General features: G+C 56.8%; 1 protein-coding gene across 1 annotated transcript in view; it reads left to right on the forward strand.

The window, feature by feature from the left end:
* CALN1 (calneuron 1) overlaps positions 1-23,374 on the forward strand; it is a 311,621-nt gene that overhangs the window by 67,481 nt on the left and 220,766 nt on the right. Inside the window, exon 2 of the mRNA XM_081296845.1 lies at positions 13,337-13,457. Coding sequence (XP_081152971.1) covers positions 13,337-13,457 — 121 coding nt within the window. The remainder of the gene's footprint in view (positions 1-13,336; positions 13,458-23,374) is intronic.

A 23,374-nucleotide genomic window follows, 5' to 3' on the forward strand; every position in this document is an offset into this window, starting at 1 on the left:
GTTCCCCGGGAGATGGTCACTCTTAAAATCAAAATCAGGGTAGGGGAGGCTAAAGGCATGACCTGGTGGTGGGCAAGTACCCAGCCCAGCGTGCCGAGCATGCCGAGGCACAGCTCGGCAAAAAGGAAAGTAAGCAAAAATACAGTTTAAAAGTGGCCTAGGAGACACAGCCGAGTGTGACCCTAAAGACCTGTGACTTGAGGAGCACTGTCCCCAGGCCAGTGCTGTTGATCCTGGTCACACTGAGCCCCTGGCACATGCCACCCGGGCCTAGTGGCAACTCCCTGGGCCCAGGGAGGTCCATCGGCTCTGTAGTTGTTAAGTTCATGTTAATGTCTCTGCAGCTGCAAAGATGAAGTAGATCCATGGCTCCAAGTGCAGGGAGGTGAGCAAGGAGGTGAATGATGACAGTAACCCCCGCCCCCAGCAATCGCCAGGGTTGCATGTTTATTTTCTTCCAGGAACTCTGTGTGTGTGTGTGTGTGTGTGTGTGTGTGCGCGCGTGTACACACCTGTGAGTGTCTGCAGCATAGCCAGGTGATTAGGTTGATTGTCGTGATCATGCTCCGTGCAGTTTTGTGGCTGACTCTGTACAAATGACACAGGGAGAGGGAAGGCACAGGCTGCACAGTGGAGACAGGTACAAAGCCCAGCCCAGCGCCCAGCTCAGCGCTCGGACTCGGAGCCCTGGTGATAGGCTGACCTGCAGGCTGTGGACGGCTTTGACCCTCCTGTTAAAGGGGACCTGGAGCCTCCGTGGTGGGGAAGTCAATCCCAGGCCTGTAGCTGCAGCCGACCCTGCCTCCCGGTCTCCGCCAGTCCGTGGTGTGTTCGAATCCCTCACCTCACGGCCTGGCTGCTCTGCTCCTGTGACCCCACCTTGACCTCTGCCCCAGAGGACAGGCTCTGCGCCCTGCGTTTCTTTCTCCTTAGTTTCATCTCCCAGGGTGACCCTTAGAGCCTTTTCTCTCTGTAGAGAAGTTTTTGCGATTTGTCTATTGATTTCAAATGTAAAACTGAAGAATTTGTGTTTATAATACTGTGATTATGTAAATGTCGTTCACTGCGGAAACAAATATGTCACCAAGCCTGGGAAATTGGTTGGAGAGGCTAGACAGTAATAAACTGCCCAGGAGAGAGAGGTTGGGTGGAGCCGATTCTAATGGGACAGTTGTCCCGGGATTTCAGGGGTGGGTTCCAGGACCTCTGGGGATACCGAGTTCTGCAGGGGCTCAAATCCTTATGTGAAATGGAGGAGAAGCTGCGTATGACCTAAGCACCTCTTCCCATTGACTTTCAATTACCTCTAGGTTTTCATAAACCCCACTCAATGCAAATGCCAGGTAAACAGTTGTCACACTGTATCATTTAGGGATATATGACAGGAAAAAGTCCTCACGTGTTCCGTCCCTGGTCAGCTGGGGCTCAGGCAGGTGGCCGAGGTCTGCAGGGCCTCCACTGTGACACTCTCCCTTTCCTTGGTGGGGCCTGTCTCTAAGGTGACTTTTCAGTTGTCACAGATGGTAAGACAACCCCAGCCGGTTCCACGTCACTGCACAGGGTAATGTTGAGACACTCAGAAGGTGCGAGCGGTATTAGCCCACGTTGCTCAATAGAAAGTCCAATCTCTATATTTTGAGAGAAAAATAATTAATTGCTCCAGTGTCCAGAACAGCCCGCGGAGCCGCAGGTGGAGCTCCGTGTTCTGATGCCACTGCTCGGGCGGAGATAGGCCAGCCCTATCTAGGACCCAGCCCCCTAGGCCCTCTGCTCACTCCTCCACCCTTTGTCCTCTGTTCCTGGGGTGTTTTGTGGTCCTTCTCTCGCTGAGAGGTGCAGCTGCAGAACTGCGCTGTCCTGCTTTTCTCGTTCCCCTATAGGACGGGACAGTGTCCTCGTGATCGAGGGCTCTATGTGAGCACCGTTTTGCTGCACTGTTTTTGAAATAAACATTGCTTTTATTTTTTGTCGCTTTAAACACAGCTTGTGATTATAATTTTAATTTGGGCTTTGAAGAAGACTTTAACAGCAAATTAAAATTTCAGTTTTACAATATTGACTTTTATCATCGATCCTACTTATATTCAGCTCTGGTAAAACCTGTTTTTAAGATACCTGTTTGGATGTTTGTTCTGTGGCTTTCCTTTGAGAAACTTTTATAAAAGTTTAGTAGATACCTGGACCCTGATTTCTGGGTGGGGGTTGTACAGACAGACAGACAGACAGATGCATAGCCTGTGAGAATACACACGTACACAGTTAGCCTCTGTAGAATAAGATCTGATTTTTAATACGCTCTGGGTTTTACCCTTTGTCAAGGTGTTTCGCCAGAGGCTTAGAGAGTATCTTTAAAGTCTTTAACAATTTTTCTCTTATATATATGTTTTAACTTTTGGAAACATTTTAAACATTTCTTTAAGGTAGTCAGCAGTCGCCAGGCCTGTGGGCCTGGGTGGTGTCTGGGTACAGGTGGGTGCTGTGTCATGACAGGCCGGGGTGGTGGGCTTCTCCAGCACACACTGTGTTCAGAAGCTGCTCTTCTGGCTGCTTGGAACGCACATTGCTACAGTAATAAATAGTAGCTGTAATGTAGCAATTCCACCCCATCTGGCAGAAAACAGCCTCCTTCCTGTGTGCTCCTAGCTCTGTACCTGTTGATCTGTCCCACCTGCCCGAGACCCCCTTCTCTTCTCTAGCCTCTGGTGACCCCCATACCACTCTCCAGTGAGGTGAACATTTTTAGATTCTGCACGTGTGTGAGAACAGGTAGAATTTGTCTTTTGTGTTGGCATTGCTAAACATAATACCTTTCCGTTCCCTTCACTTTATAGCAAATGACAGGGTTTCGTCATTTTTATGGCTGAATAGTATTCCATGGTGAGTAGGTGTGTAGCACATTGTCTGTGTCAGTTCTTCAGCAATTTAAAAAATCACTTTCTCTTTGTATTTAGAGTACTTTTATCCTATAATGCTATGAGATGGGATGCATAAACATTTGTGGCTTCTATGCTATTATTTTGAATTTTACACTTCTCAAATATAAAGTGGACTTGGCGGTACTTTTACAGCTTTTTAGTTGTTTGAAGTTCTAACTTTCTCTTTCTGTGTTCGCCTTACATCTCTTGTTTTATTTGTAAACTTCTCTGCTGGTTTTGGTTCCGGTGGCCCTGGAGGACAGCACGGGGGGCGGGCTGCCGTGTGATCTGAAGGAGGCCGTCTGTCTCATCTTGTTTTGGGGTAACCCGTGTTTTCTACCTGGATGCTCAGAGAAGCTTTCCTTATCTTTGAACCTCAGAAGCGTCCCCCGTCTGCCTGTTCTGTCTGTGTGCTCACCACGCTCACGTGGAGGCTCCTCCTGCTGTGTGTAGACTCTGGGTGGAGTAAGGCCACATGGTGTGCCTCTGCAGTCATCTGCCACTCGTCCCTACACTCGGCAGGCGCCCTCTGCTTGCTGGCACCCCAGGGAGGGACCCCGCTAATTGCACGTCCAGGTTCCGTGGCCGTCACCTCTGGCTGATGGCTGAAAGGAGGCGGCAGCCAGGAGGGGAAGGTGGGCAGCCCCTCTGCAGCATGGCCCTTCTGCCTGCCTCCAGCCCCCCCCCCCCCCCCCCCCCCCCCCGCGCGCTCGCCATGCTCAAGCTCACCCTGAGCAGCCGCCTTTGAGGACCACTGTCTTCCTGGGCTCTCAGACCTCCAGCAGGAGGGTCCAGTCCTTGCTGACCTCTGTCCCTGTTCTGCATTTGGCTCTAGCCCTGCAGTGACTTGGCAGGTGGCTCAGTGTTTAAACCTTCCATGAAACCACCCGACGTGGGCCCTGTTTCCTGACTGGACTCTGAGAACGAAACATGGTTTGGAAAATGGAGAAGGGGAGCTGGGCCCAGGGAGGTGTGTGGGGGAGGGTGCTCTGCAGCTGGAGCCCTGGACATGGTGCCCTGGGGTGAGGAGTGAGGTCTTGAGCTCACAGGCAGCAGGGAGGGGCGGAGGCTGGGGCCTCGATGCCCCCGTGGAGGCCGGAGTGTGTGTGTCCCGGGATCCAGGTTGAGTTCCCGCCCTGGCACTGGGGAGTTGGGTACTGGGGAGCTGAGGCGTGGGCGGGTTTGCGGGTGTCTCCGGTTGTTGTGTGCTGGGTCCTCAGTGGGTGAGTGGGGGGCCCTGGAGCTCAAGAGCTGGGCCCCGTGGAGGTGCCAGGATGGTGGGCGTAGCCATCAGCAGGATCCCTGCAGAACTCGGGAGAATTGGTTGATCCTATCTTGCCGCGTGACCGGTCTTCCCCCTCACATCCTCCACTGACATGCCCCCTGCCATGTGGTGATAGCCAGGAGACCCCACAGAGCTGGGAGATGCGGTTGCCATACCCCTGACCCTCAAGAACTGCGGCACCTGCGCAGTTTTCCCCCCGAGTGACCCACCTCTCCGTGGATCATCGTGCACCAGGTGCAGAATTGCCGATGAGCAGCAGAACAGGTGTGGGGGGGGGGAGGGTGGAAATGCAGAGCTGGCTCCTCACTGTGCCCATGAGAATGTCAAGTTGAGCCCAGGTCCATGTGACAATGGTGCATAGTAAGACCAGGACGAGATCGAGACCCCAGATCTCCACTGAAGAGCAGAGTTGTTGAAGGGCTGACGGAGGGGATTTTAGGGGGTCTCAGAGTGAGTCGAATGATCACGTCCTGGAGTTGACTCCCAGGGAATGTCACCGCCACGGAAGCTGCCCTGGAGTGACGCTGACTGATGGCCGTAGCCCTGCTCAAGTGGTCTGATGGCGGTAGCCATGGTCACACAGTCTGTTGGCCATAGTCCCGTCTTGACGGTGGCCATGTCCCAGACTCCCTCAGCCAGAATCACCTGCAAGGAAGCTCCTGACTCCCCCTCAAACCTGTGAGACGCTATCTGATGTTTTAAGCCAGTAAGTTCAGGGATGGTCATCCCACAGCAAGAGGTGGCTCACCCAGTCACTTGCAAGAGTGACTTGGTAAAATCCAGGAAAGGTGGAAGTCCCTGCATTTGACAGCCCACGGGGCGTTTCATGTGGGTTCTCATCCAGAGGGTCCTGTCAGCAGACAAGGAGGCCCATCTGGTGACTCATTGCAGCGTGGCTTTGTGTCAGTTGAGTGATTGTCTTTGTCCATACTTTTTGCTACAACAAAATACCCAAGGCTGGGTACTTCATAAAGAAAAGAAGTTTAGTTAGCCTGTCATTTTGGAGGCTGGAGGACCAAGATCAGAGGGCCCCATCTGGTTGGCCTGGGTGGTGTCACGACACAGTGGATGATGTCATATGGTAGGGACACATCCAAGACTGGTCCCTGGTGAGTAGAAGGGCCAGGCTCACGTATAACAGCTCATCTCAGGAACTAGTTCCCTGGAAGAACTAACCCACGCAGAGGCCAGCATTAGCCCCTTGAGGAGGGCAGGTGACCGCACCTGCTGAGGCCCAACTGCCCCTATACACTGGAGACCAAGCTCTGGCTCGTGAGCCTCTGGGGCACAAGCTCCACCCTGGCCCCGGAAGCATGATGAGCAGGTGGTAGCTCTTTATCCCCGGGGAGACCTGAGCCGCTGAGCGCATGTCACTTAGGTGTGCTTGTGTGGATCTGGGTGGGTCCCCAGCAGTACAGAGCCAGGCGTGCGGGCTGCAGGAGCAGCTAGGGGTGGCGTCCTCTCCTGGGGTCACAGACAGACCCACAGGGCCGAGCGGTCCTGCAGGGCCACGTCCAAGGGTGGAGAGCTGGGAGGGCGTGGCGGGGAGGGCGCAGAGCTCCAGTGTCACCTGGGATTCCCTCGCATCAGCAGTGAAGCCGGTCAGGCGCAGGCGGAGGCTGTGGGGGCAGGAGTGGGTGGTCGCTGCTGGAACTTTAGTTCTGAAGCCTTTCTCTCCCTCAGGCCAGCTTCGTCCTGCCGCTGCTTCTGGACTCCGGTCTCCCAGGCCCCGCCTTTCCCAGGCGGGCTTGCCTGTCCGTCTGTTGTCTGTCCGTCTTCTCTGCCTCTGTTCTCTCTCCATCCCACTCTCCTTCCCTTCTTTCCTTCTTTATTCTGTGGTGCTGGGGACCGAGCCTGGGTCCATGTGCCCAGGTCCGCGTGCCTAGGTCCGTGTGCCAGGCAGGTGGTGTCCCACTGAGCAGGTGGTGTGCCACGGAGCTGCACCCCAGGCCTTCCTGTCTCTGTCTTGAAGTCTCCTCTGTGCACACCGATGTTGTTTCATTTGTTCTGATGAGTTATATGTGACACTGAGTGAATTGTGACACATCATGCATAGATGGAGTTTAACTTCTCTTTCTTCTGCTGTACATGACGTGGAATCCCACGGGTCCCGTAGACGCACACGTACCTGGTATAATGATGTCTGGTTCACTCTGCTGTCCTTCCTCTCCTCCCTTCCCTTCCCTCTACATAATCTAAAGTAACTCTGTTCTTCCCCAGCACTCCCCCGTGCCACCTGCCCATTGTGAATTAGTACCCACACATCAGGTAAAACATTCAGCCTTTGGTTTTTCGGGATTGGCTTATTTCACTTAGCACGATATTCTATTTACTGGCAAATGCCATCATTTCATTCTTCTTTAAGGCTGGGTAGTATTCTGCTGTGAATATATACTACATTATCTTTATCCATTCATCTGTTGTGAATTGAACTGCTATAAACATTGATGTGGGTGCATCACTGTAGTGTGTTGATTTTAAGTCCTTGGGTGTAAACTGAGGAGTGGGATAGCTGGGTCAAATGGGTTCCATTCCAAGTTTTCTGAGGAATCTCCATACTGCTTTCCAGAGTGGCTGCACCAATTTGCAGTCCCACCAGCAGTGTAGGAGTGAGCTTTTTTCCCACATCCTCGCCAACACTTATTGTGGCTCGTATTCTTGACGATTGCCATTCTTGGGAATGCGACGGGGCCGAGCCTGTGTCTGAAGCACTGATCAGCTGTGATGTTCATCTAAGCATGTGCATTCTGCTCCCACAGACACCCTGTTTCTGCACTTATTTTTCAGGGTATGAAACAGAACCTTTGTAGATGTGACCTCTCTCTCACGGTGCTTCTGTTGGCAGTGTGCTGTGGCTCTGGGTTTTGAAACCGAGTCCTGATTGACGCGGAGCTTCTCACAGACCCAGGTCATGGTTTCTGCTCAGTCCCTCTTGTCTGACTTGAGGCCTGTCCAGCCTGGTGCTTGCCAGTTGGCAGGCCCCTGCAGGGTTTAACAAGGGACGAAGCTGTTTTATAAGTGCTGAGCCAAGTGCCCAGCGTCTAGCTGGCTTCCACTGAGGGCCTCTTGGCCAGAGGACGAGGGATCTTCTTGTCCCATAACTTGGCTCTTGGACTCCGAGGGGAAGACATAGACTCTGGGTTATCTGAGGACTGCTCAGCTCTCCCTGAATTAGAAGCCAGGTCTGTGCACCAGTGGTCCCCAAGGCCATCCCTCCTCGGCCCGTCCCCTGGACACCTGTGCCTGCCGCTTGCGGGCCTCAGGGGCCTCGTCTCCCACTTTTGTTCCCGTCCACCTGTGTGCTGGTCCCTCCAGCAGCCCAGGAGGGAAGTCTGCTTCCCAGAGGTGGGAGGGATGGTGGGGTGCGACCTCGGCCCTCCGGCAGAGCTGGGAGGACCACTGGCTGGTGTCCTGGCTGTGGTCCCCGAGTCCCTGAGCGGAGGAGAATTGGGTCTTTTCCTCTGGCTGCCACTTGTGTCTGACCTCAGGGCTGAGCACTGTGGTTGGTGACTTAGCGGTGACGGTCCTGGCGGAATGGAGGCTCCTCCCAGACGCTGGCGCCGTGGTTTAGCTGAGGGTCCCCAGAGCTCACGTGCGAGCAGTGCAAGGAGGTCCAGGGGAGAAATGACTGGTCTCAGGCTTGACCTGGCCAGTGAGTTCACCCCTGCCGGGGTCATCTGAGGGGTACCTGGGGGCAGTGGGGTGTGGCTGGGGGAGGTGGGAACGGGGGCGAGCCTGGGGGTAGGTATTGTATCTGGAGGGCCAAGTCTCTCTCTGCTTCCTGATCACCATGTGAGTCCTGCCACCCTCTCCCGCCATGATGTCCAGCCTCGCCTCCAGCCGGCCCCCTGTGGACTGAGACCTCTGAAACCACGAGCGCCCAGATAAACTTCTCCTCCCCACACAGTTGTGCTGGTCGGGTCCTGGAGTCCCAGCAGCCAACAGGTTGACTGAGACGGAGTTCCTGGGGACCTCACGGGGTTTTGGCGAGAGCCCTGCCATAGTTCGCTGGGTTTTTGGCTTTTGGAGTAGGAGATTGATGTTGCCCCTGTGCGCCTGGTAATTGGGGGCAGGGGTCGCTGTGTGTCTGCCGGATGCCCGCAGCCTCCAGGCGCTGCACTGGGCTCAAGAGGCACCCGAGCGCTTTATGCTCCTTTGAAAAGTCCACCTAACACATGTGAAAGCTCCACGGACTTTGAAGACGCCTCAGAGGAAGTGCGAATGCACTTCTTGGTGTCTTCTTTCCTTGCTGGGCCAGGTTTTTTTTTTTTTTTTTTTTTGAGCTCTCAGTCCTCTGCAGACCAATATGTTGGCAAAACGCAGTGAGAAAGAGTCACTGGGAAAGATAAAATTAAAAACAGAAATATGTCAAAATCAGGTCCACCAACGACAAGTGAGAAGCTGGGTGGTGCTTTGGGCAGCTGCAGGGCACCCAGGGCTCCCCACGTCTCCTTCACTCATCTCAGCAAGGGGCACGGCTCCTTTGCTCAGCATGTCCACCCTATTCAGGCCCCTGCAGCCTGGAAGGACACACTGGGGACCTCTGACTGCCAATTCGACATCAGTGCTACCTGGACCACACTTGGAGTAGCACTGCTCTAGGGGCCTTGCAGAGCAGACTGTCCATAACAGAATGACAGTGTCCCTTCAGCCACGTGGCGCGGGCCCCATGGGGCAGTGTGCAGGCGGCTGCTGGTGTGGTCCTCCTGAGGAGCAGCATGCTGGCCTCTCAGTGTGCGGGGGGTGTGCTGCAAGGGGCTGGCGGGTGGTGACGGAGCCAGTGCTGTCTGCTGTCTGCCTCAGTGGGCTGAAGACACAGGACGGCCGATGGCTAGTTCCCTTCTGGGTCCGAAGGCCCTAGACTCAGGACAGTAGGGTCTAGCCCAAGTCCACGCCCAACGGCAGGGCACTGACGGGTTCCTTTGCTCAGCATGTCCACCCTATTCAGGCCCCCACGGCCTGGAAGGATCCACCCCACTGGGGACCTCTGACTGCCAATTCAGACATCAGTGCTACCCAGAAGCACCCACTCGGACACACCCAGGGTGATACTCTTCCAGCACCTGGGCGCCCCGTGGGCCCCCGATCGAATTGCCAGAACACACCACCCAAGAGGGTGCCGTTGGGAGTCGGTGTGAGTGCCCTCCTAAGGCAGGTGCCCGTCCCCGTCTACGGTGGGACTGCCTCTTGGTTGACCCTCTCAACCCCTTTCCTGGACATGCCCGGGGAGTCGGCCTCCTCTTGGACTGGTGCTGTCCATTCCCAGAGCTGCCTCCCAATCATATGGCCCGTGCTGGGTGACACCACTCAGCCCTGGAACCCATGCTCAGGCCTGGTCCCTGAGCCGGCTGCGCCCAGCGGGTCTCCCTGCGGCTCACCCTCTGCTGGGCCCAGTGGACCCTCCATCGCCAGGACTTAGTGTCTTTGTTTGCAACCTAAAACATCCGCGGCTTCCTTCTGCCCTGCGTCCTGCTCTGTCTGACCCTCAGCAGTCACTTACTTGAAGAGGCTGCGCCTGGTGCCCTCGGGAGCATTCCACGCTCTATCTTATCTGTATTTTCCGTTGCTATTCAGCATGTATCGAACCTCAGTCTCACAGAGGAAGAGACGGAGGCTCATGCTAACAGGGTGGAGCTAGGACTCAGACCGGGCACTGTGTTGACCAGCAGGCAAGGTGCCCGTCGTGTCCGTGTCTGGTGAGGGCTGTTGGCTGATTCCAGGATGGTGGCTCACTGCTGCGACCTCGAATGGCAGAAGGGGAAGGGCTGGAGGGCACAGCTGGTGCCCTTGACCCTCTTACAGGGGTTCTGTTCCCATTCCTGACGGCTCTGTCCCTGTGATGCACTTCCTGTTAACACTGTCACACTGGCCTTAGGTTCCGGCAGGTGAACTGGCTGGAGGCACGTTACAGGCAAACCTCGGCGCTGCCCACCATGACATTCAGGAGGATCCCGCATGTGGCCGATGGGCACCTAACAGTATTTCCCAAGGAGCACAGTGGCTCTGGGAATATTGTTATTTTTATTCATGGCCCTCAACGTAAGGATCCATCTTTAAGAGTTTGGTTCAGGACTTGGTTGGTTCTTTTTCAAGGGCTTGTGGTTTTCTTTCTTAGCTGAGGAGGAGTCTTCCAGCTTGGGTTTCCCCAGGCTCTTGGGGTGAGGTGCGTCCTTGACTGTGGCCGCGGTCTGTGGCTGGAGTGGGGACGTTCTTCCTTTTCTCGGGAAGGACTTTATCTACACGGGTGGTTTGGTCGCGCTGCCCACTGGCCCGTGCACTTGGGGTGCAGAGACTGCTTGCGCTGAGTGTGTACCTGATTCAGGAGCAGGTGGGGCGTCGGTTGTGGGGATCCAGTTGTGACCAGTTTCCTCAGCAAAGCGCTGGACCTTTCTTCTGAGGGCTGATGGTGGGTAGGGTGCGTGCTCTTGAGAAATACTTGATGACTTTGGCTGTGAAGATGGGTCTGGTGGATTTGGGGCTTTAGATGTGTGGGTGACAGGTGTTTCCAGGAGGTCACCATGCGGAGGAAGGGGTGATCCGCGCAGGATGGAGGGACACTGTGATCCATGCAGGATGGAGGGACACTGTGATCCGTGAGGGATGGAGGGACACTGTGATCCATGAGGGATGGAGGGACACTGTGATCCATGAGGGATGGAGGGACACTGTGATCCGTGAGGGATGGAGGGACACTGTGATCCATGAGGGATAGAGGGAAACCATGATCCGTGAGGGATAGAGGGACACTGTGATCTGTGTGGGATGGAGGGACATAGTGATCCGTGAGGGGTGGAGGGACACTGTGATCCATGCAGGATGGAGGGACACTGTGATCCATGAGGGATGGAGGGACACTGTGATCCATGCAGGATGGAGGGACACTGTGATCCGTGAGGGATAGAGGGACACTGTGATCTGTGTGGGATGGAGGGACATAGTGATCCGTGAGGGGTGGAGGGACACTGTGATCCGTGAGGGATAGAGGGACACCGTGATCCGTGCGGGATAGAGGGACACTGTGATCCATGCGGGATGGAGGGACACTGTGGGCTCCCGCACAGACCCGAGGGTCTCAGCCTAGAAGTAGAATGGGAGATCAGAGCAGGCATCTGCCCGGGGTCAGGAAGAGATGGACAGTGGTCAGGATAACAGCCGGCAGGTAACTGGTGAGGGTCAGGGATGAGAGTAGAGCTAAAGCCACTGGGGAGGCATTAGCCAAGTAACCTTCACCCCTGGCTATGGACATCAACCCCTGCTCAAGCGACCTTGCCCACATCCCCAGGAAATGGGGATTGGCCTCCTTGCTGCACAGCCCTAGTTCACACACCCAGGTCTCCCTTCAGTCCTGTTTGGCCTGAGAGTCAGCTTGGAGAGAAGAGCTGCAGGTGAAGCATCTTCCAGTGAAGAGATTCTCGCCTTGGTGCACGGGCAAGGACAGGTTTGGGGCTACAGAGCTGCCCAACACCATTGCAAAGCCATTCATCCTTTGTGACCAGCATCGTGCATCATGGCTGGCCTGTGGTCAGCCAGGGGAGGCCCAGAGACTGACAGGTGGCTCCTGCCTCAGCCCTGGGCCTCTTTTACTTTAGGGGACCTGGCGCCCGTGTGACAGTTGTCCCAGTTGTCATTGTGAGCGAACAGTGTCTTTGATAGAAATGGAGACATCAGGAAGTGCAGCCTGTTTTGTAGGAAGAAGCTGAATTCGTCTTTAGACACCTTGAGTTTGGTGCGAGGGCTCGACACCTGGGTGGCTTGGGGTGCTCAGCTGAGGCCGTGGGTTGCAGTGATAGTCGGGACACTGGTTCTGGAACTCGTCCTCCTGGGAGCTGGCTCTGTGCTCTTGGTCCAGCCCTTCTGTTTAGGGCTCTCACGGGGGATCCTTCAGGGACCAGCTCTGAGCCCTAGCAGGGCTGGAGGGAGTGGGGAGAAGTGGGGTCCTGGGCACAGGGAGGAGGTGACGGGAGCCCGGTCTTCCACCAGCCCGCAGCACACGTCCTGAGGAGGAAGGTGGCTCTCATCTGGATTTTTCTAAGGAGTGTGGGTTGAGGGGCAGCAAGGTCTGTGTACCCTGGAGGTTACCTTCAGAGATGGGCATTTTGTCTCTCTTTCCTTGTGCGATTACACCTAGTCATGTTTATACCTAGTCACTTGGGAGGGTCCAGAGGCTTGTGGCTCCTTGCAGAGCAAGCTTCAGTGCCAGAAGGGCCAGTGCAGGTGACCACCTCAGTGGGGCCACCTCAGGAGCCAGCAGGGAACTGAACCTCTGCTTGAGCCAGGGTGTGGCAAGGGGAGCTCAGCCCTGGGTGCCCCAGCTCGGGTGCCCCAGCTGGCCTCGAGCTCTGCTGCAGAGCTGTTCCCGGACCTTCCCTGCAGGTCCTGCTCAGGGGTCTCACGCTCCTCTGGGGCCTCTTCTGGGCGGGAGGCCTCAGGCCTGCCTGGCCCTCCGGAGCTTTCAGGTCCCAGTTGTGGCCTTGAGCACAGGAGCTGTGTCTGGAAGGCCTGAGAGTGGCCCGAGGTTGCCTGGCCTCCTGTGGGTGTAGCAAGCTCACGGGGTGTGGCCCCACTTCCCCCCACAGCGGCAGGGGTGATTGGCCCTTCAGTGTGTGCGCAGGAGCTGCCCAGGGGCCTCTCGGCCAGGCTGCGGGCAGCATCAGAGGTGCAGACTGTGGCCCCTGTTTCCTCCCTGTGGGGAGTGTGGTGTGATGGACAGCTGTCTTCCCGGGGAAACTGGCTCCTGGACCCCCACAGGACCACAGCCTGGGGTTCAGTGGTGCTTCCTCAGGAGCAGTGGACACGGCCTCTGAGGCAAGGGCAGGAGCTTCCTTACTGTCTTGGGCGCCTGTGGGGGGACGGCAGGTGGACGATGGGGTGGGTTTGGAAAGACCCTGCGGTCCACCTTTGTAAGCCCTGGGGAAGGTGAGGGAAGACCTCAGAGGAGGGAACCAGAGAACCCAGGCTCCCTGGGGTGCTCAGGCCTGGGGACCCTGTGACACTCTGGCTGTCCCTCTAAGGGTGTTGTTGTTATTTTAGTGACAACGCTGGACATCTAGGGATTGGGGGGTTCTCCAGGGAAGGACCGGAGGACCGAGTGAGTGACCCTGTGCCTTTCTTCTCCCCGTCTCTGGTGAGCAGGGAGAAGATGCCGTTCCACCACGTGACGGCCGGCCTGCTGTACAAGGGCAATTACCTCAACCGGTCCCTCTCAGCGGGCAGCGACAGCGAGCAGCTGGCCAACATCTCTGTGGAGGAGCTTGACGGTAAGAGCCAGCCCTGCTGGGTGCTTGGGCAGCCCAGAGAGGCCCACAGCCACCTGGAGGCCACGGTGGGGGGGCTTTGTTTGGGCCCTGGCCATAGTGGCCAAGGCCGGCCATGGTGCAGTGGAGGAGCTCAGGCCAGCTTTTGCCTGAATGACCCCTGTGTGGGGAACGTTGGAGCCTGGACACCTGTGGGGAAGGCTCTGGTCTCCCTGCTCCTGCTGGGGAGGGGTGCCGTCCAGCCTGCTTCTTCATCACTGCGGAATCACCTCACACGGTCATCATCACTGTGGACTCCAGCCACAGGGGAGGCTGAGCCCCATCCATGGCCATCTGTTGATGTGGGGTCACCGTTCCTGGGACTCTGTCAGATGGGATCACCCAGAAGCCCCGTCCAGGACAGGACTGCAGAGCGGTCATCTTAACTGTGTCCAGGAAGTGGGCTAGGGGTGGGGGCAAACCTGGGGACATGGTCACCAAGCTCATCCTGGGACGGCTTCCCATTGCATCCTGGGTAAACCAACCCCCTCATTAAAACACAGAATTAAAAAGAGGGGCAGGAGCCCCACATAGAGAATTAGTGAACAGGGCAGAAGCATCTGCCGGGGCCAACCAGTTGGCTCTGGGTGCTTTTCCCGCTGTCCCAGGAGGCCGAGCTTCACCTGCTGCTCGTGCAGAGAGTCGGAATGACCTGGGTGGCCGCAGGTGTGCTTTGAAGCTCAGGGTCCAGATCTTGTGCCTCGTGTGGGCACGCTGGTGAGCAAGATTCTCAGGAGGACTTCTCTGGCCAGCAAAGCCGGGCTTGCGCACTGGGCAGGAGGTGAGGATCTGGCTAGGGCAGGCTGTGGGCACTTTTGCATCTCAGTTCACACAGGTGAGCAGCCATCTGCAGAAGCTGCAGCCTCGTGGGCAGGGTCTGAGGGGAGGTTGGGGACAATGGCAGAAGCAGGAGTGGTGTCAATGGGTTGGGCTCCTTAGGGACAGCAGCTGCTCCCCACAGGCTGGACAGAGGCTGCGGGCCTGAGAGCAGAGTGGGGCCCTCGGGCTGCCTGGCCTTGGTTGGCCCAAGGATGTGCAGACCCAGGACAGAAGCAGAGAGCAGGGCCCTGCCCTCCTCCCGAGTGGGTCCTCCTGGTGACCCCAGAGCCGGCTGGAGTGGTGCTTGGATGGCATCGGACTCCCTCTGGGCAGTTATGGCAAAACGCCAGAGGCTGGTGGCTTGTAAACAGCAGGAGTCATTGTCCACGGTTCTGGGTGCTGGACGCCCAAGATCAAGAGATCTGATGTCTGACAAGGGCTCTTCCTGGTCCACAGGGGGACTGTGTTCTGATTGGTGGAAGGACAGGGAGCTCTTGGGCCTTGTCTGTAAGGGCTCCGCCCTCTTCCGCGGAGGCTCCGCCCTCTCTATGGGGGCTCCACCCTCTGCCACGGGGACTCTGCCCTCAGGTCTCCACCTTCCTGATCAACCTCTGGAAGCCCCTAGTGTCATCACACCAGTGACTGGGGTTCCCATGTGGACCCTCAGACCCTCGCAGTGTTGGCAGGTGGGAGGTGAGAGGCCTCCCCACCCTTGGGAGTCAGTGCTGAGAATGGACATCAGGGGCGTGTGGCTCTGGGGGATTTTTATGTGTTTTGATTCGAGTAGATCCTGCTGGTCACTTGCTAGCAGGAGGATCTGACCCTTCCCTGCAGGATCTGCTGAGCAGCCCTGGCCGTGAGAACCAGGCAGAGCCACCTGTACCCTGGGTGACTCTTGAAGAGGTCGAGATGATTGCGTTTGGTGATGGCCCACATCTGTCCACGTGTGGCCTCCCCCTCCCAACTCTGCTCTGAGTGCTCAGAGCTGATTTCTCAGACTTCTCGGAGCAGAACTTCCTCAGCGTAAAGCCAGGCTCTGCTGGGGTGACAGGCCACACTGGGGCTGGACTTTGGCCTTCTCCACAGATGTGGACTCCCGGCAGAGTGCCCCCAGGTCCTGGGGTGGGCAGAGCATGCAGGTTTGCCTTTTCCACGGGGCAGGGACAGTTGGTGGCACCTTTTCATCAGGTGCACAGTGGGGTCTGGGGGTCTAACAGCCCTGCAGGTTCGGCCGGGGTCCCTGATCGAAGGAGGCCTGTGCTCTGTGGCTTGAGGCCAGCGGTGAAGAGGCTGTACTTGTCCTTCCGGAGGGCGGCCCAGCTGGAAGCCTGGAGCAGGGCGTCTGTTTTCTGTGGGAGACTGTCCCCTCACTGTTTATCATGTTGCAAGGTGGACACTGAGTCACGGCTCCTCCTGCCTTTTTTACAAGCGTCTTGGGCTCTGGGCGGGACAGTGAGATCTGTTCTGAGTTCAGAGCAGGCAGGGTCCTACTCCGGCTGGCCCAGGCGGTCAGACGGCCATCTGTGATGGGAACTGGGGAAGCCGGTTTCCAAGGTTACAGTCCAGCTGCCTCAAGGTCTCCTGCATTCCGGCCACCCATGCATCCTCAGAGGACAGGTGGTGTGGCTCAGAGCTGAGGAGCTGGACGCCGATGGACCTGGCAGTGGTCTTCTGGCCTGCTCCCCGGGCACTGATGTCATTGACACCGTGCTCATACACCAGCCACCTCCCACGCTGCGGCTGCTGCAGCCTCCTGCTTGCAGATGGCCCAGGGTCGGCTTCCCACCTGGTTCCTCGTCAGGAATGGGTGCAGGGACAGAGGTCCCGTGGATGAGCGCTGACCCTAGATACAGACGTGGAAACAGCACCATCACATAGGCCATCTCTTGTTGCAATTCACTCCTGCCAATTTCTGTTTCTTCTCTTTAGACAAAGCTCAGGGGAGAATCATGCAAAGCTAAGCAAAACTGGTCAGAGTAGAGTTGGAAATCATCCATCCAAACAAACCCCCCAATGACGGACGGATGGAGACATTCCTTCGTTCACTCCTATTTATCAGTCCATTTTCTGTAACTATGATGAAATACTCGAGCTGAGGACTTTATAAAGAAAAGAGGTTTATTTAGCTGTTGGTCCTGGGGGTTCCCAGAACGTAGTGCTGGGCACAGTTCATTACCAGGGAGGCCTTTGTGGAGAGTGGTGTCACATGGAGAGTGGTGTCACAGAGGCAGAGCGTGGGAGGAGAGATCATGATGAGACAGAATGGGATCAGGTGGGAAGGGCACCGTGCCTGCTGTTTTGTAAGTCTGCTTTTAAGGACTAACCATGGTCCCTGGAGAGGGACGTCCGTGCCTTCCAAGGGCGGTGGCCTCAGTGACCTAATCACTAGGCTCTGCCTCCTACAGGTCCCTTGCCGGACCCCAGCCTCCCTCGCAGGACGGCTGGGAGAACCACAAGGTGGATCACACTCAGTCATTATGGGGACATCAAGGAGGTGGACTCCTCATGCCTGTGCCCGGGGGCCCACCGTCCATCCCGGGAGTCTGCATGGTGTGAGGCCACAGTGGCTTCTGTGCATCTGGAAGTGCAGTGTGTGGGATTCTGTGTGATGTGTGGGTTGTGGTGATTTAAAGACTGACTGGCGTTGTGAACACGCCTGTCTGGAGTCCGTCTCTCTGGGGCGGTGACCCTTGGGTGGTGACCCTTGTGTGCCACGTGCCTGCTCTGCTCTGGTGGACACCTGGGCGGGCCCCAGTGTGACGTGGGTCTCCGGCAGCCCCCTTGGCCCCTTCCTGCTGCTTCGCCAAGGCCCTGTGTGACAGTCTCTGATCCCTTTGCTACACTGAGGACAACCTGGGCCTGTGAAAACCTCCCCTCGTCACAGATCACAAGTGTATGTGTTGTACGTGACAAGTGGCTCAGCCCTCAAGCCGCCCAGGTTGGCACCTTCACCCTGCGTGAGAAGAGGCCCCTGGGCTGTTGGCCAGCTGAGTGCCCTTCCTCAGGTGCCCCACAGGTGCGGGCCCCACAGGGTGGCCTTTACCCCTTGCGTCCTCCCGGACCTGGGGAGAAGCTCTCCTTTGGGCCCTGGGCGGGGGGGGGGGGGTTGGCGTGCAGAGGCATCTCACCGTCTGGAGATGTCCACCTCATGCCTGGCTGCTGGGCAGAGGTGGGTCTCGAGGGCCCTGGGCTCCTGTTCCAGGGATCCTCGGCTCCTTTGTTCTCCCAGTGCCCTTCTCTCCTGTTCCCAGGCCAGAATCTGGTCTTCGTCTCCTCCCGGGACAGCCAGGGTGGGCCGGCCAGGGTGGGACAGCCCACTGTGGTGCCACTGGCCTCGGCCTTTTTCCCCGTGTGCTGCTCAGATGGCTTGAGTTGGGCAGTGGGTCGCCCTGGGGACAGTCGCTGTGATGAGGTGGCTGGCAGTTCCTGGTGGGCAAACAGTGGCGGAGTCATGGTCCCCCGTCTGGGTTCTGTGGTTCCCGGGGGGTGGACATGGTGTCTTCTCTGGTTTCTCTGGAGTGGCCCGTAGAACGCGCCCTCGCCTCCGACGTGGTGCCTGTCTCAGGCCAGCGTTTTCCAAGCGGCTCCTGCCCACAGGGTGGGGAACTTTAGCTTGAGTTGGGAGTGGCCTTTCCAGCCTGGGGCCCCGTCCCTCCGTGGTCCTCCCTGTGCCTGTCCCTGGGCTCTGCTCAGAATCAACCCCCGTCTTCCAGAGCCCTGGCGCCGTCAGCCCCCCTGGCGTCCGTGCCAGCCACTGGCCCCTCAGGCCCCACCCTGTCGTCCATGTTTGCTGTGGACCCTCTTCCTCTGCCTGCTCCTGCCTGCTATCGCCGTCGTCCCCAGGGGCATCACGTGCGGATGGCCTCTCGTCCTCCCTCCTGGGTCGGGGCTGGTGTGCATCCCTGTGTGCTGTACTGCAGGCCCGGGGAAGCCAGGGGCTGCAGTGGACGGGCTTTCCTGGCTGTCTGCAGTGGCCTCTCCTCTGCAGCCACTCAGGGAAGTTCCCTGACTGGCCCTTCCTCTCCCCATCTCCCGTGTGACCACCTGTGCGACCTTGAAGGTGCCTGCCCACCCCACCTCTCCTCTCCTCCGACGCGTGTCCCTTGGAGCTGGTCCTGGGTCAGCGAGGCCCACGTCACTCGAGGGCTGGTGCCTAGGACCCTCCTCTCTCTATCCGTACCTGAGTGCCCTCACTCCGCCCCTCACTCCACAGTTGTGGGCCTGCAAGGTCTGTTACAGATCCTATGTGGACATTATACGTGTTCTCCCACTGTCCTTCTCCCCTGTTCCCAGGCCCAAATCCACTGTCCATCACCTTGAAGCGGTCTGGTTCTCGTATCTCCCGGCCAGAGTGGGACAGCGTGTGGCGTTTGTTCGTACCTGTGACCACCTGTTCCTCATCTAGATTTTTCAGCCCTTGCCTTCTCCTTCTCCCATTCTCTCAGAACATGCACACACGTGCACACACACATACACATGCACACACATATGCACACACACGTTCACACATGTGTGCACAAACATGCACACATATGCGTGCGCACACACGCACACACAAGCACACACACATGTGCACACACACGCACACACATGCATGTGCACATGCACGCACATACATACACGCATACGCATATTTTCCCAGTTCTAGAATGTTTGTTTGGCTCTCTTTATAGTTTATAGTCTATTTTAATCCAACGTGGAGGCCATGGCCACCTTGGGCTTGTTCTTTGCACAAGTGTCCCCAGTGCTGCTGTGGAGATCTGTGTCCTGGGTCGTCCTCACTCTTGGAGTCTCAGTACTGTCATGGCCACCATTCCAGCGGAAGTCCCTGGAGCACTGGCTCTGCGCTGGGTGCTCTGCACAGTGCCTCCCGGAGCTGGCAGCCCCGTCGAAGGTACTACTGTTATTAGCCCTTGTCCACCAAGGTGGGACCTGGAGAGGCCCAGCGACCTTGGCCAAGGTCACCAGCAGCTTCTGGATCTGGGACTCGACATTTGCCCTGGTTTCTGAGCCCAGGGCTTTCTGCTCTGGTGATCTGGCTCCTCCTTGCGCTGGACAGGCCTCTGTGCCTCCCTTGCTCCTGTCCCGTCCCTGTCATGATGCCACTGTGACACATGGATGAGAACCGCCGAGGGAGCCAGCTCTCAGGGGTGGGCAGATATTCTCAAAGCTCCGCTGACCCGACCTGTTCCTCCTGGAGCCCAGGTGCCTGAAGGGGAGGAAGGGCCAGCCTGGGGGGCTAGCCTGGGTGCCAGCTGGGGGTTAGTCTGGGAGCCAGACTAAGGGGCCATCCTGGGGGGGCCAGCCTGGGGGTGAGCCTGGGGGCCAGCTGGGGGTCAGCCTGGGGGGCCAACCTGGAGGGGCAGTCTGAGGGGCCAGCCTGAGGGGCTGCTCCTGCTGGCCAGTGCCAGGGGTCCTCCTACCTGCCCTGTCCCTCTGGGCCTCCAGCGTTTTCTGTTTCTCTCCACCTTTGCAGGTTGGAGAGGGACCCCAGAGGCTAGCCCACTTGCCCCTCTGGGGACACATCCTCTGGTGGTTCCTCAACAGAGGGTTTCAGGGAGGCAGAACGTTTTTCACTAGGAGAAAAGCTCACAGCTCTGGAGGAGGGCGATGCTCCAGTTCTCGCTTTCAGAGGAGGCAGTGACCTCCCCCGGGAGCCTCTGCATTGCCACAGAGCCCCAAGCTGGGCATCGGCCTCTCTGTCTGGGAGTCCTCCTGCCGTGGCCTGCCCTCCGGCCTTGGAGAGGCATGGGAGGGATCTCCCTGTGGTGTCTGCCTCCCAGGGCCGCTGCTCCCAGGGCCACTGCCGAGACTCTGGGGCTTCCCTACGTCCGGTTCTGAGCACGTGTTTTGGGAGCTGTGTCCAGGAAGGGAACCTGCGTGTCGTCCCTCCCAGCCCACTTTGTTCTTTTGTGATTGATATTCTGCCTGCATCCAAAGTGGCGGAGACACCTGTGATCAAGGAAAAGAACAGAGCTGTCAGGGTGGAAACAGAAATCCTCTCACCAGGAAGACGGGGGTGACTCTCCTACACTGATACGGCCACTGAATGAGCAGTGAATTGAGCTCTGAGCTTCCCCTTGGTTGAGGCGAAAAGGTAAATAGGGATTACCTGATTCTAAAGATAGCCTTAAAGGGTCCTAGGAAGAATGATTTTCTCAGAGGTGTTTACCCTTTGACCCATAATCAAAATACCACCTATGTAAGTATTTTATATTGTTACTTGAAATATACCATTAGCATTCACCCTATCTTACTCTCAAATTTCTGAGGACTTTTAAAAAAGATATTTCTTCCTAAAAGTGGCTTGATAGAGGTGAATCTCAATGAGAGAAAAAATGTTCATATCAGAACATCTGGATGCAGACAGATGAGAGTAGTTTGTAGAGATCCTTGTTGTCACATGATTCTAAGTATCTTCTGTTTTTTTTTTTTTTTTTTTGGTTCTTATTTCCAAGAACCTGCATCAGATAGCAGGCAGAGATGATATCTTGGTGTGTTAGTCAGTTTTCTGTTACTGCAATGAAATAGCCGAGATAATCAACTTTAAAAGTAAAAAGGTCTGTTTTGGCTCATGGTTGCAGAGGTCTACCTCTGGCTTTGGGCTTGCAGTGAGACAGCACATCATGGCGGGACTGTGTAGTGCAGTGAGCAGCTCACCTCCTGGTGCCTGAGAAGCTCCAGGGAGAGGGGAAGAGGCTGACATCCCACAAGCCCCTCTGAGTGCTGTCCGCAGGACCTGCAGCCTTCTGCTGGCCCACCTCTTTCCTCTCTTGGCTGCCTTCCCATAGCACCAAGCTGAGAACCCAGGCTTCTCCACCTGGACTGTGCGAGCACTCCAACTGCAGCACTTGGTACGAGCATCCCAAGTCCAATCGAAGCACTTGGTATGAGCATTTAGGTCCAACTGCAGCACTTGGTATGAGCACCCCAGGTCCAACGGCAGCATTTGGTACGAGCACTCAGGCACCTGCGATGAGGCTTGGCCTGGACATGAGGCATCAGAGAGCAGGAGATTACCCGCTGTTGTCACAGAATGTCCTTGACATTGTTCCTGGGGAACAAAGTGCTTCCTGCCCGGGCTGCAGGTGATGAGGCCCTGGTGCCTCTCCAGTGGACTGAACGGGTCCACCTGGAGTGGCCAGTGGGCATTAGCCATCTGGATGCTGTGGAGGCTTTGCCAGAACCCATCATCGCAGTGTTGGCTCTGCTGGTACCGAGCTGATGCTCCTGCAGGTGATGGGCAGCAGCTGGCCCAGCGAGTTCCTGGGATGACTCAAGGGTGCAATATCAGCAAAGTGTTCTTGCAGTCTGGCCACTGGCCCTGCCCTGTCACGCTGCTGTCCAGGGCCCCTGGACACTGCTGCTGCAGCTCATTTGAAAGCAAGGCAGAGATTAGGACCCTAAAGGACACTACTAGAGGACAGCCCTTCTCTGTCAGGATACCACGTCTGCTTCTGTCCTTCCCAAGCAGGAAGAGTCCCGGGTTTGCACCGGGACCTGCCGGACGCTGTGGCTGCTGAAGCAATCACTCTAAAGCTTGCTGATTGGCAGCAGCTGACATCCCCCCCCCCCCTCCCGGAAGGTTCTGTGGAGCAGGCGCTCAGAGGTCTCCGCCAGGCCGTGCTGTAGGCCTGAGCCCTCAGTCCTCTCACCAGGGCCTCTCCACAGGCTGCTTGGGTGGCTTCCTGGCGTGGGACTTGACTTACCCTTAGGAAAGATGGTGCTTGAGTACCATGTCTCAGATGTCACGCATTGTCACCTCTGCATGTCTCTTCATTAGAAGTGAGTCACTGAGCACAGCCCACACTTGGAATGAGTGTCTTTGAAAGACAGAAGCGTCAAAGAATCAGTGGGCCTGTGTTAAAGCCACCAGAGACTGTGCAAACCAGCTTTGAGATACCTTCAAGCCCTCGAGTTAAGGCTGATGGCATAGAAAACCCTAAAATTGTACGTGGCCTTCCTTTATTCAGTGAAGACCAGTTGCCAAGCCTGAAGTCAAAGCCTGTGTGATCTCAAGGACTGAGGGACCCTGGATCCCTCACCTGGGTTCTTGGCAGCTGCAGGTGGCTGGCGCTTCCTCCGGTAACCTCTCCTCCTTGGCAAATTGGTGTCTAGCGTGGTGGCTGCTTCCGGTTTCCTGGAGAGCATGGTGCTCCTGTCAGTCGGGGCCGAGGACAACCCTGCTGATCACCGCTTGATCACCGCTTCCTCCCCGTCCTCCCCTGAGCTTGGGGAAGACGGCCATGCTCAGGCGATGGCGGGGACCCGTGGAGCTTGGAACAGAGAGAAGCCAGATTCCCTCTGTAAGGAAATCATAAAGGAGACACAGAGAGGAGGTGCAGAGGCGGGAAAGTGGCTCCTTGTCCCAGCGGCCACCTTTATTTATACCAGCAGGTCCCATCCCAGCGTTAGTACCATAATCACATTATCGCTCGGAGTGTCAGTCAGTGGCTTGTTCTGCAGTCACATTCCACCGTCACAGTGTGCAACGTCAGGAGCTTGGTGCAGCTCGCAAGAGGGCCCACTGTCCGAAGTCACTGTCAGGTGGGCAGCCCCAGGGGCTGGTGAGACGCTGTAGTCATCTAGTAAGCAAGTCCCTCTGTTCCCAGGAGTGATGTGCCTCAGGTCAAAGTCGAAGCTGACATGATGCGAACACAGAGCTGCCTCGAGAGGACCACTGCACAGTGGCCAGGCGTCCTGTGTCTGCACAGAAACATCCCACACCACGCATGCCACAGTTACGAAGTTTATCAGAGACCCCAGTCCCAACCACAGAACCCCTACACCCTCTGCTTGCCTCCCTGTCACTCGAGCTGACCAGAGGCCACGGCACAGCAGCTGTGACTCCCCACCTCTGAGCCTGGTTTCCAGTGGCTCACAGGTCACGCTTCCTTCAGGGACATCCTGCGTGTGCACTGGAGGGGAGGGAGTGTGGCTTAGGGTCTAGGAGGGAGCTTAGGGTCTAGGATTTTGAAGCTTCACCAATTGCCTTTACACACACTCACATACACGCACACACACATGTACACACACGCACACACGCATACACATGCACATGC

Source organism: Spermophilus citellus (genome assembly GCF_964194105.1).
Source record: "Spermophilus citellus genome assembly, chromosome: 6".
Taxonomy (NCBI): Eukaryota; Metazoa; Chordata; class Mammalia; order Rodentia; family Sciuridae; genus Spermophilus; species Spermophilus citellus.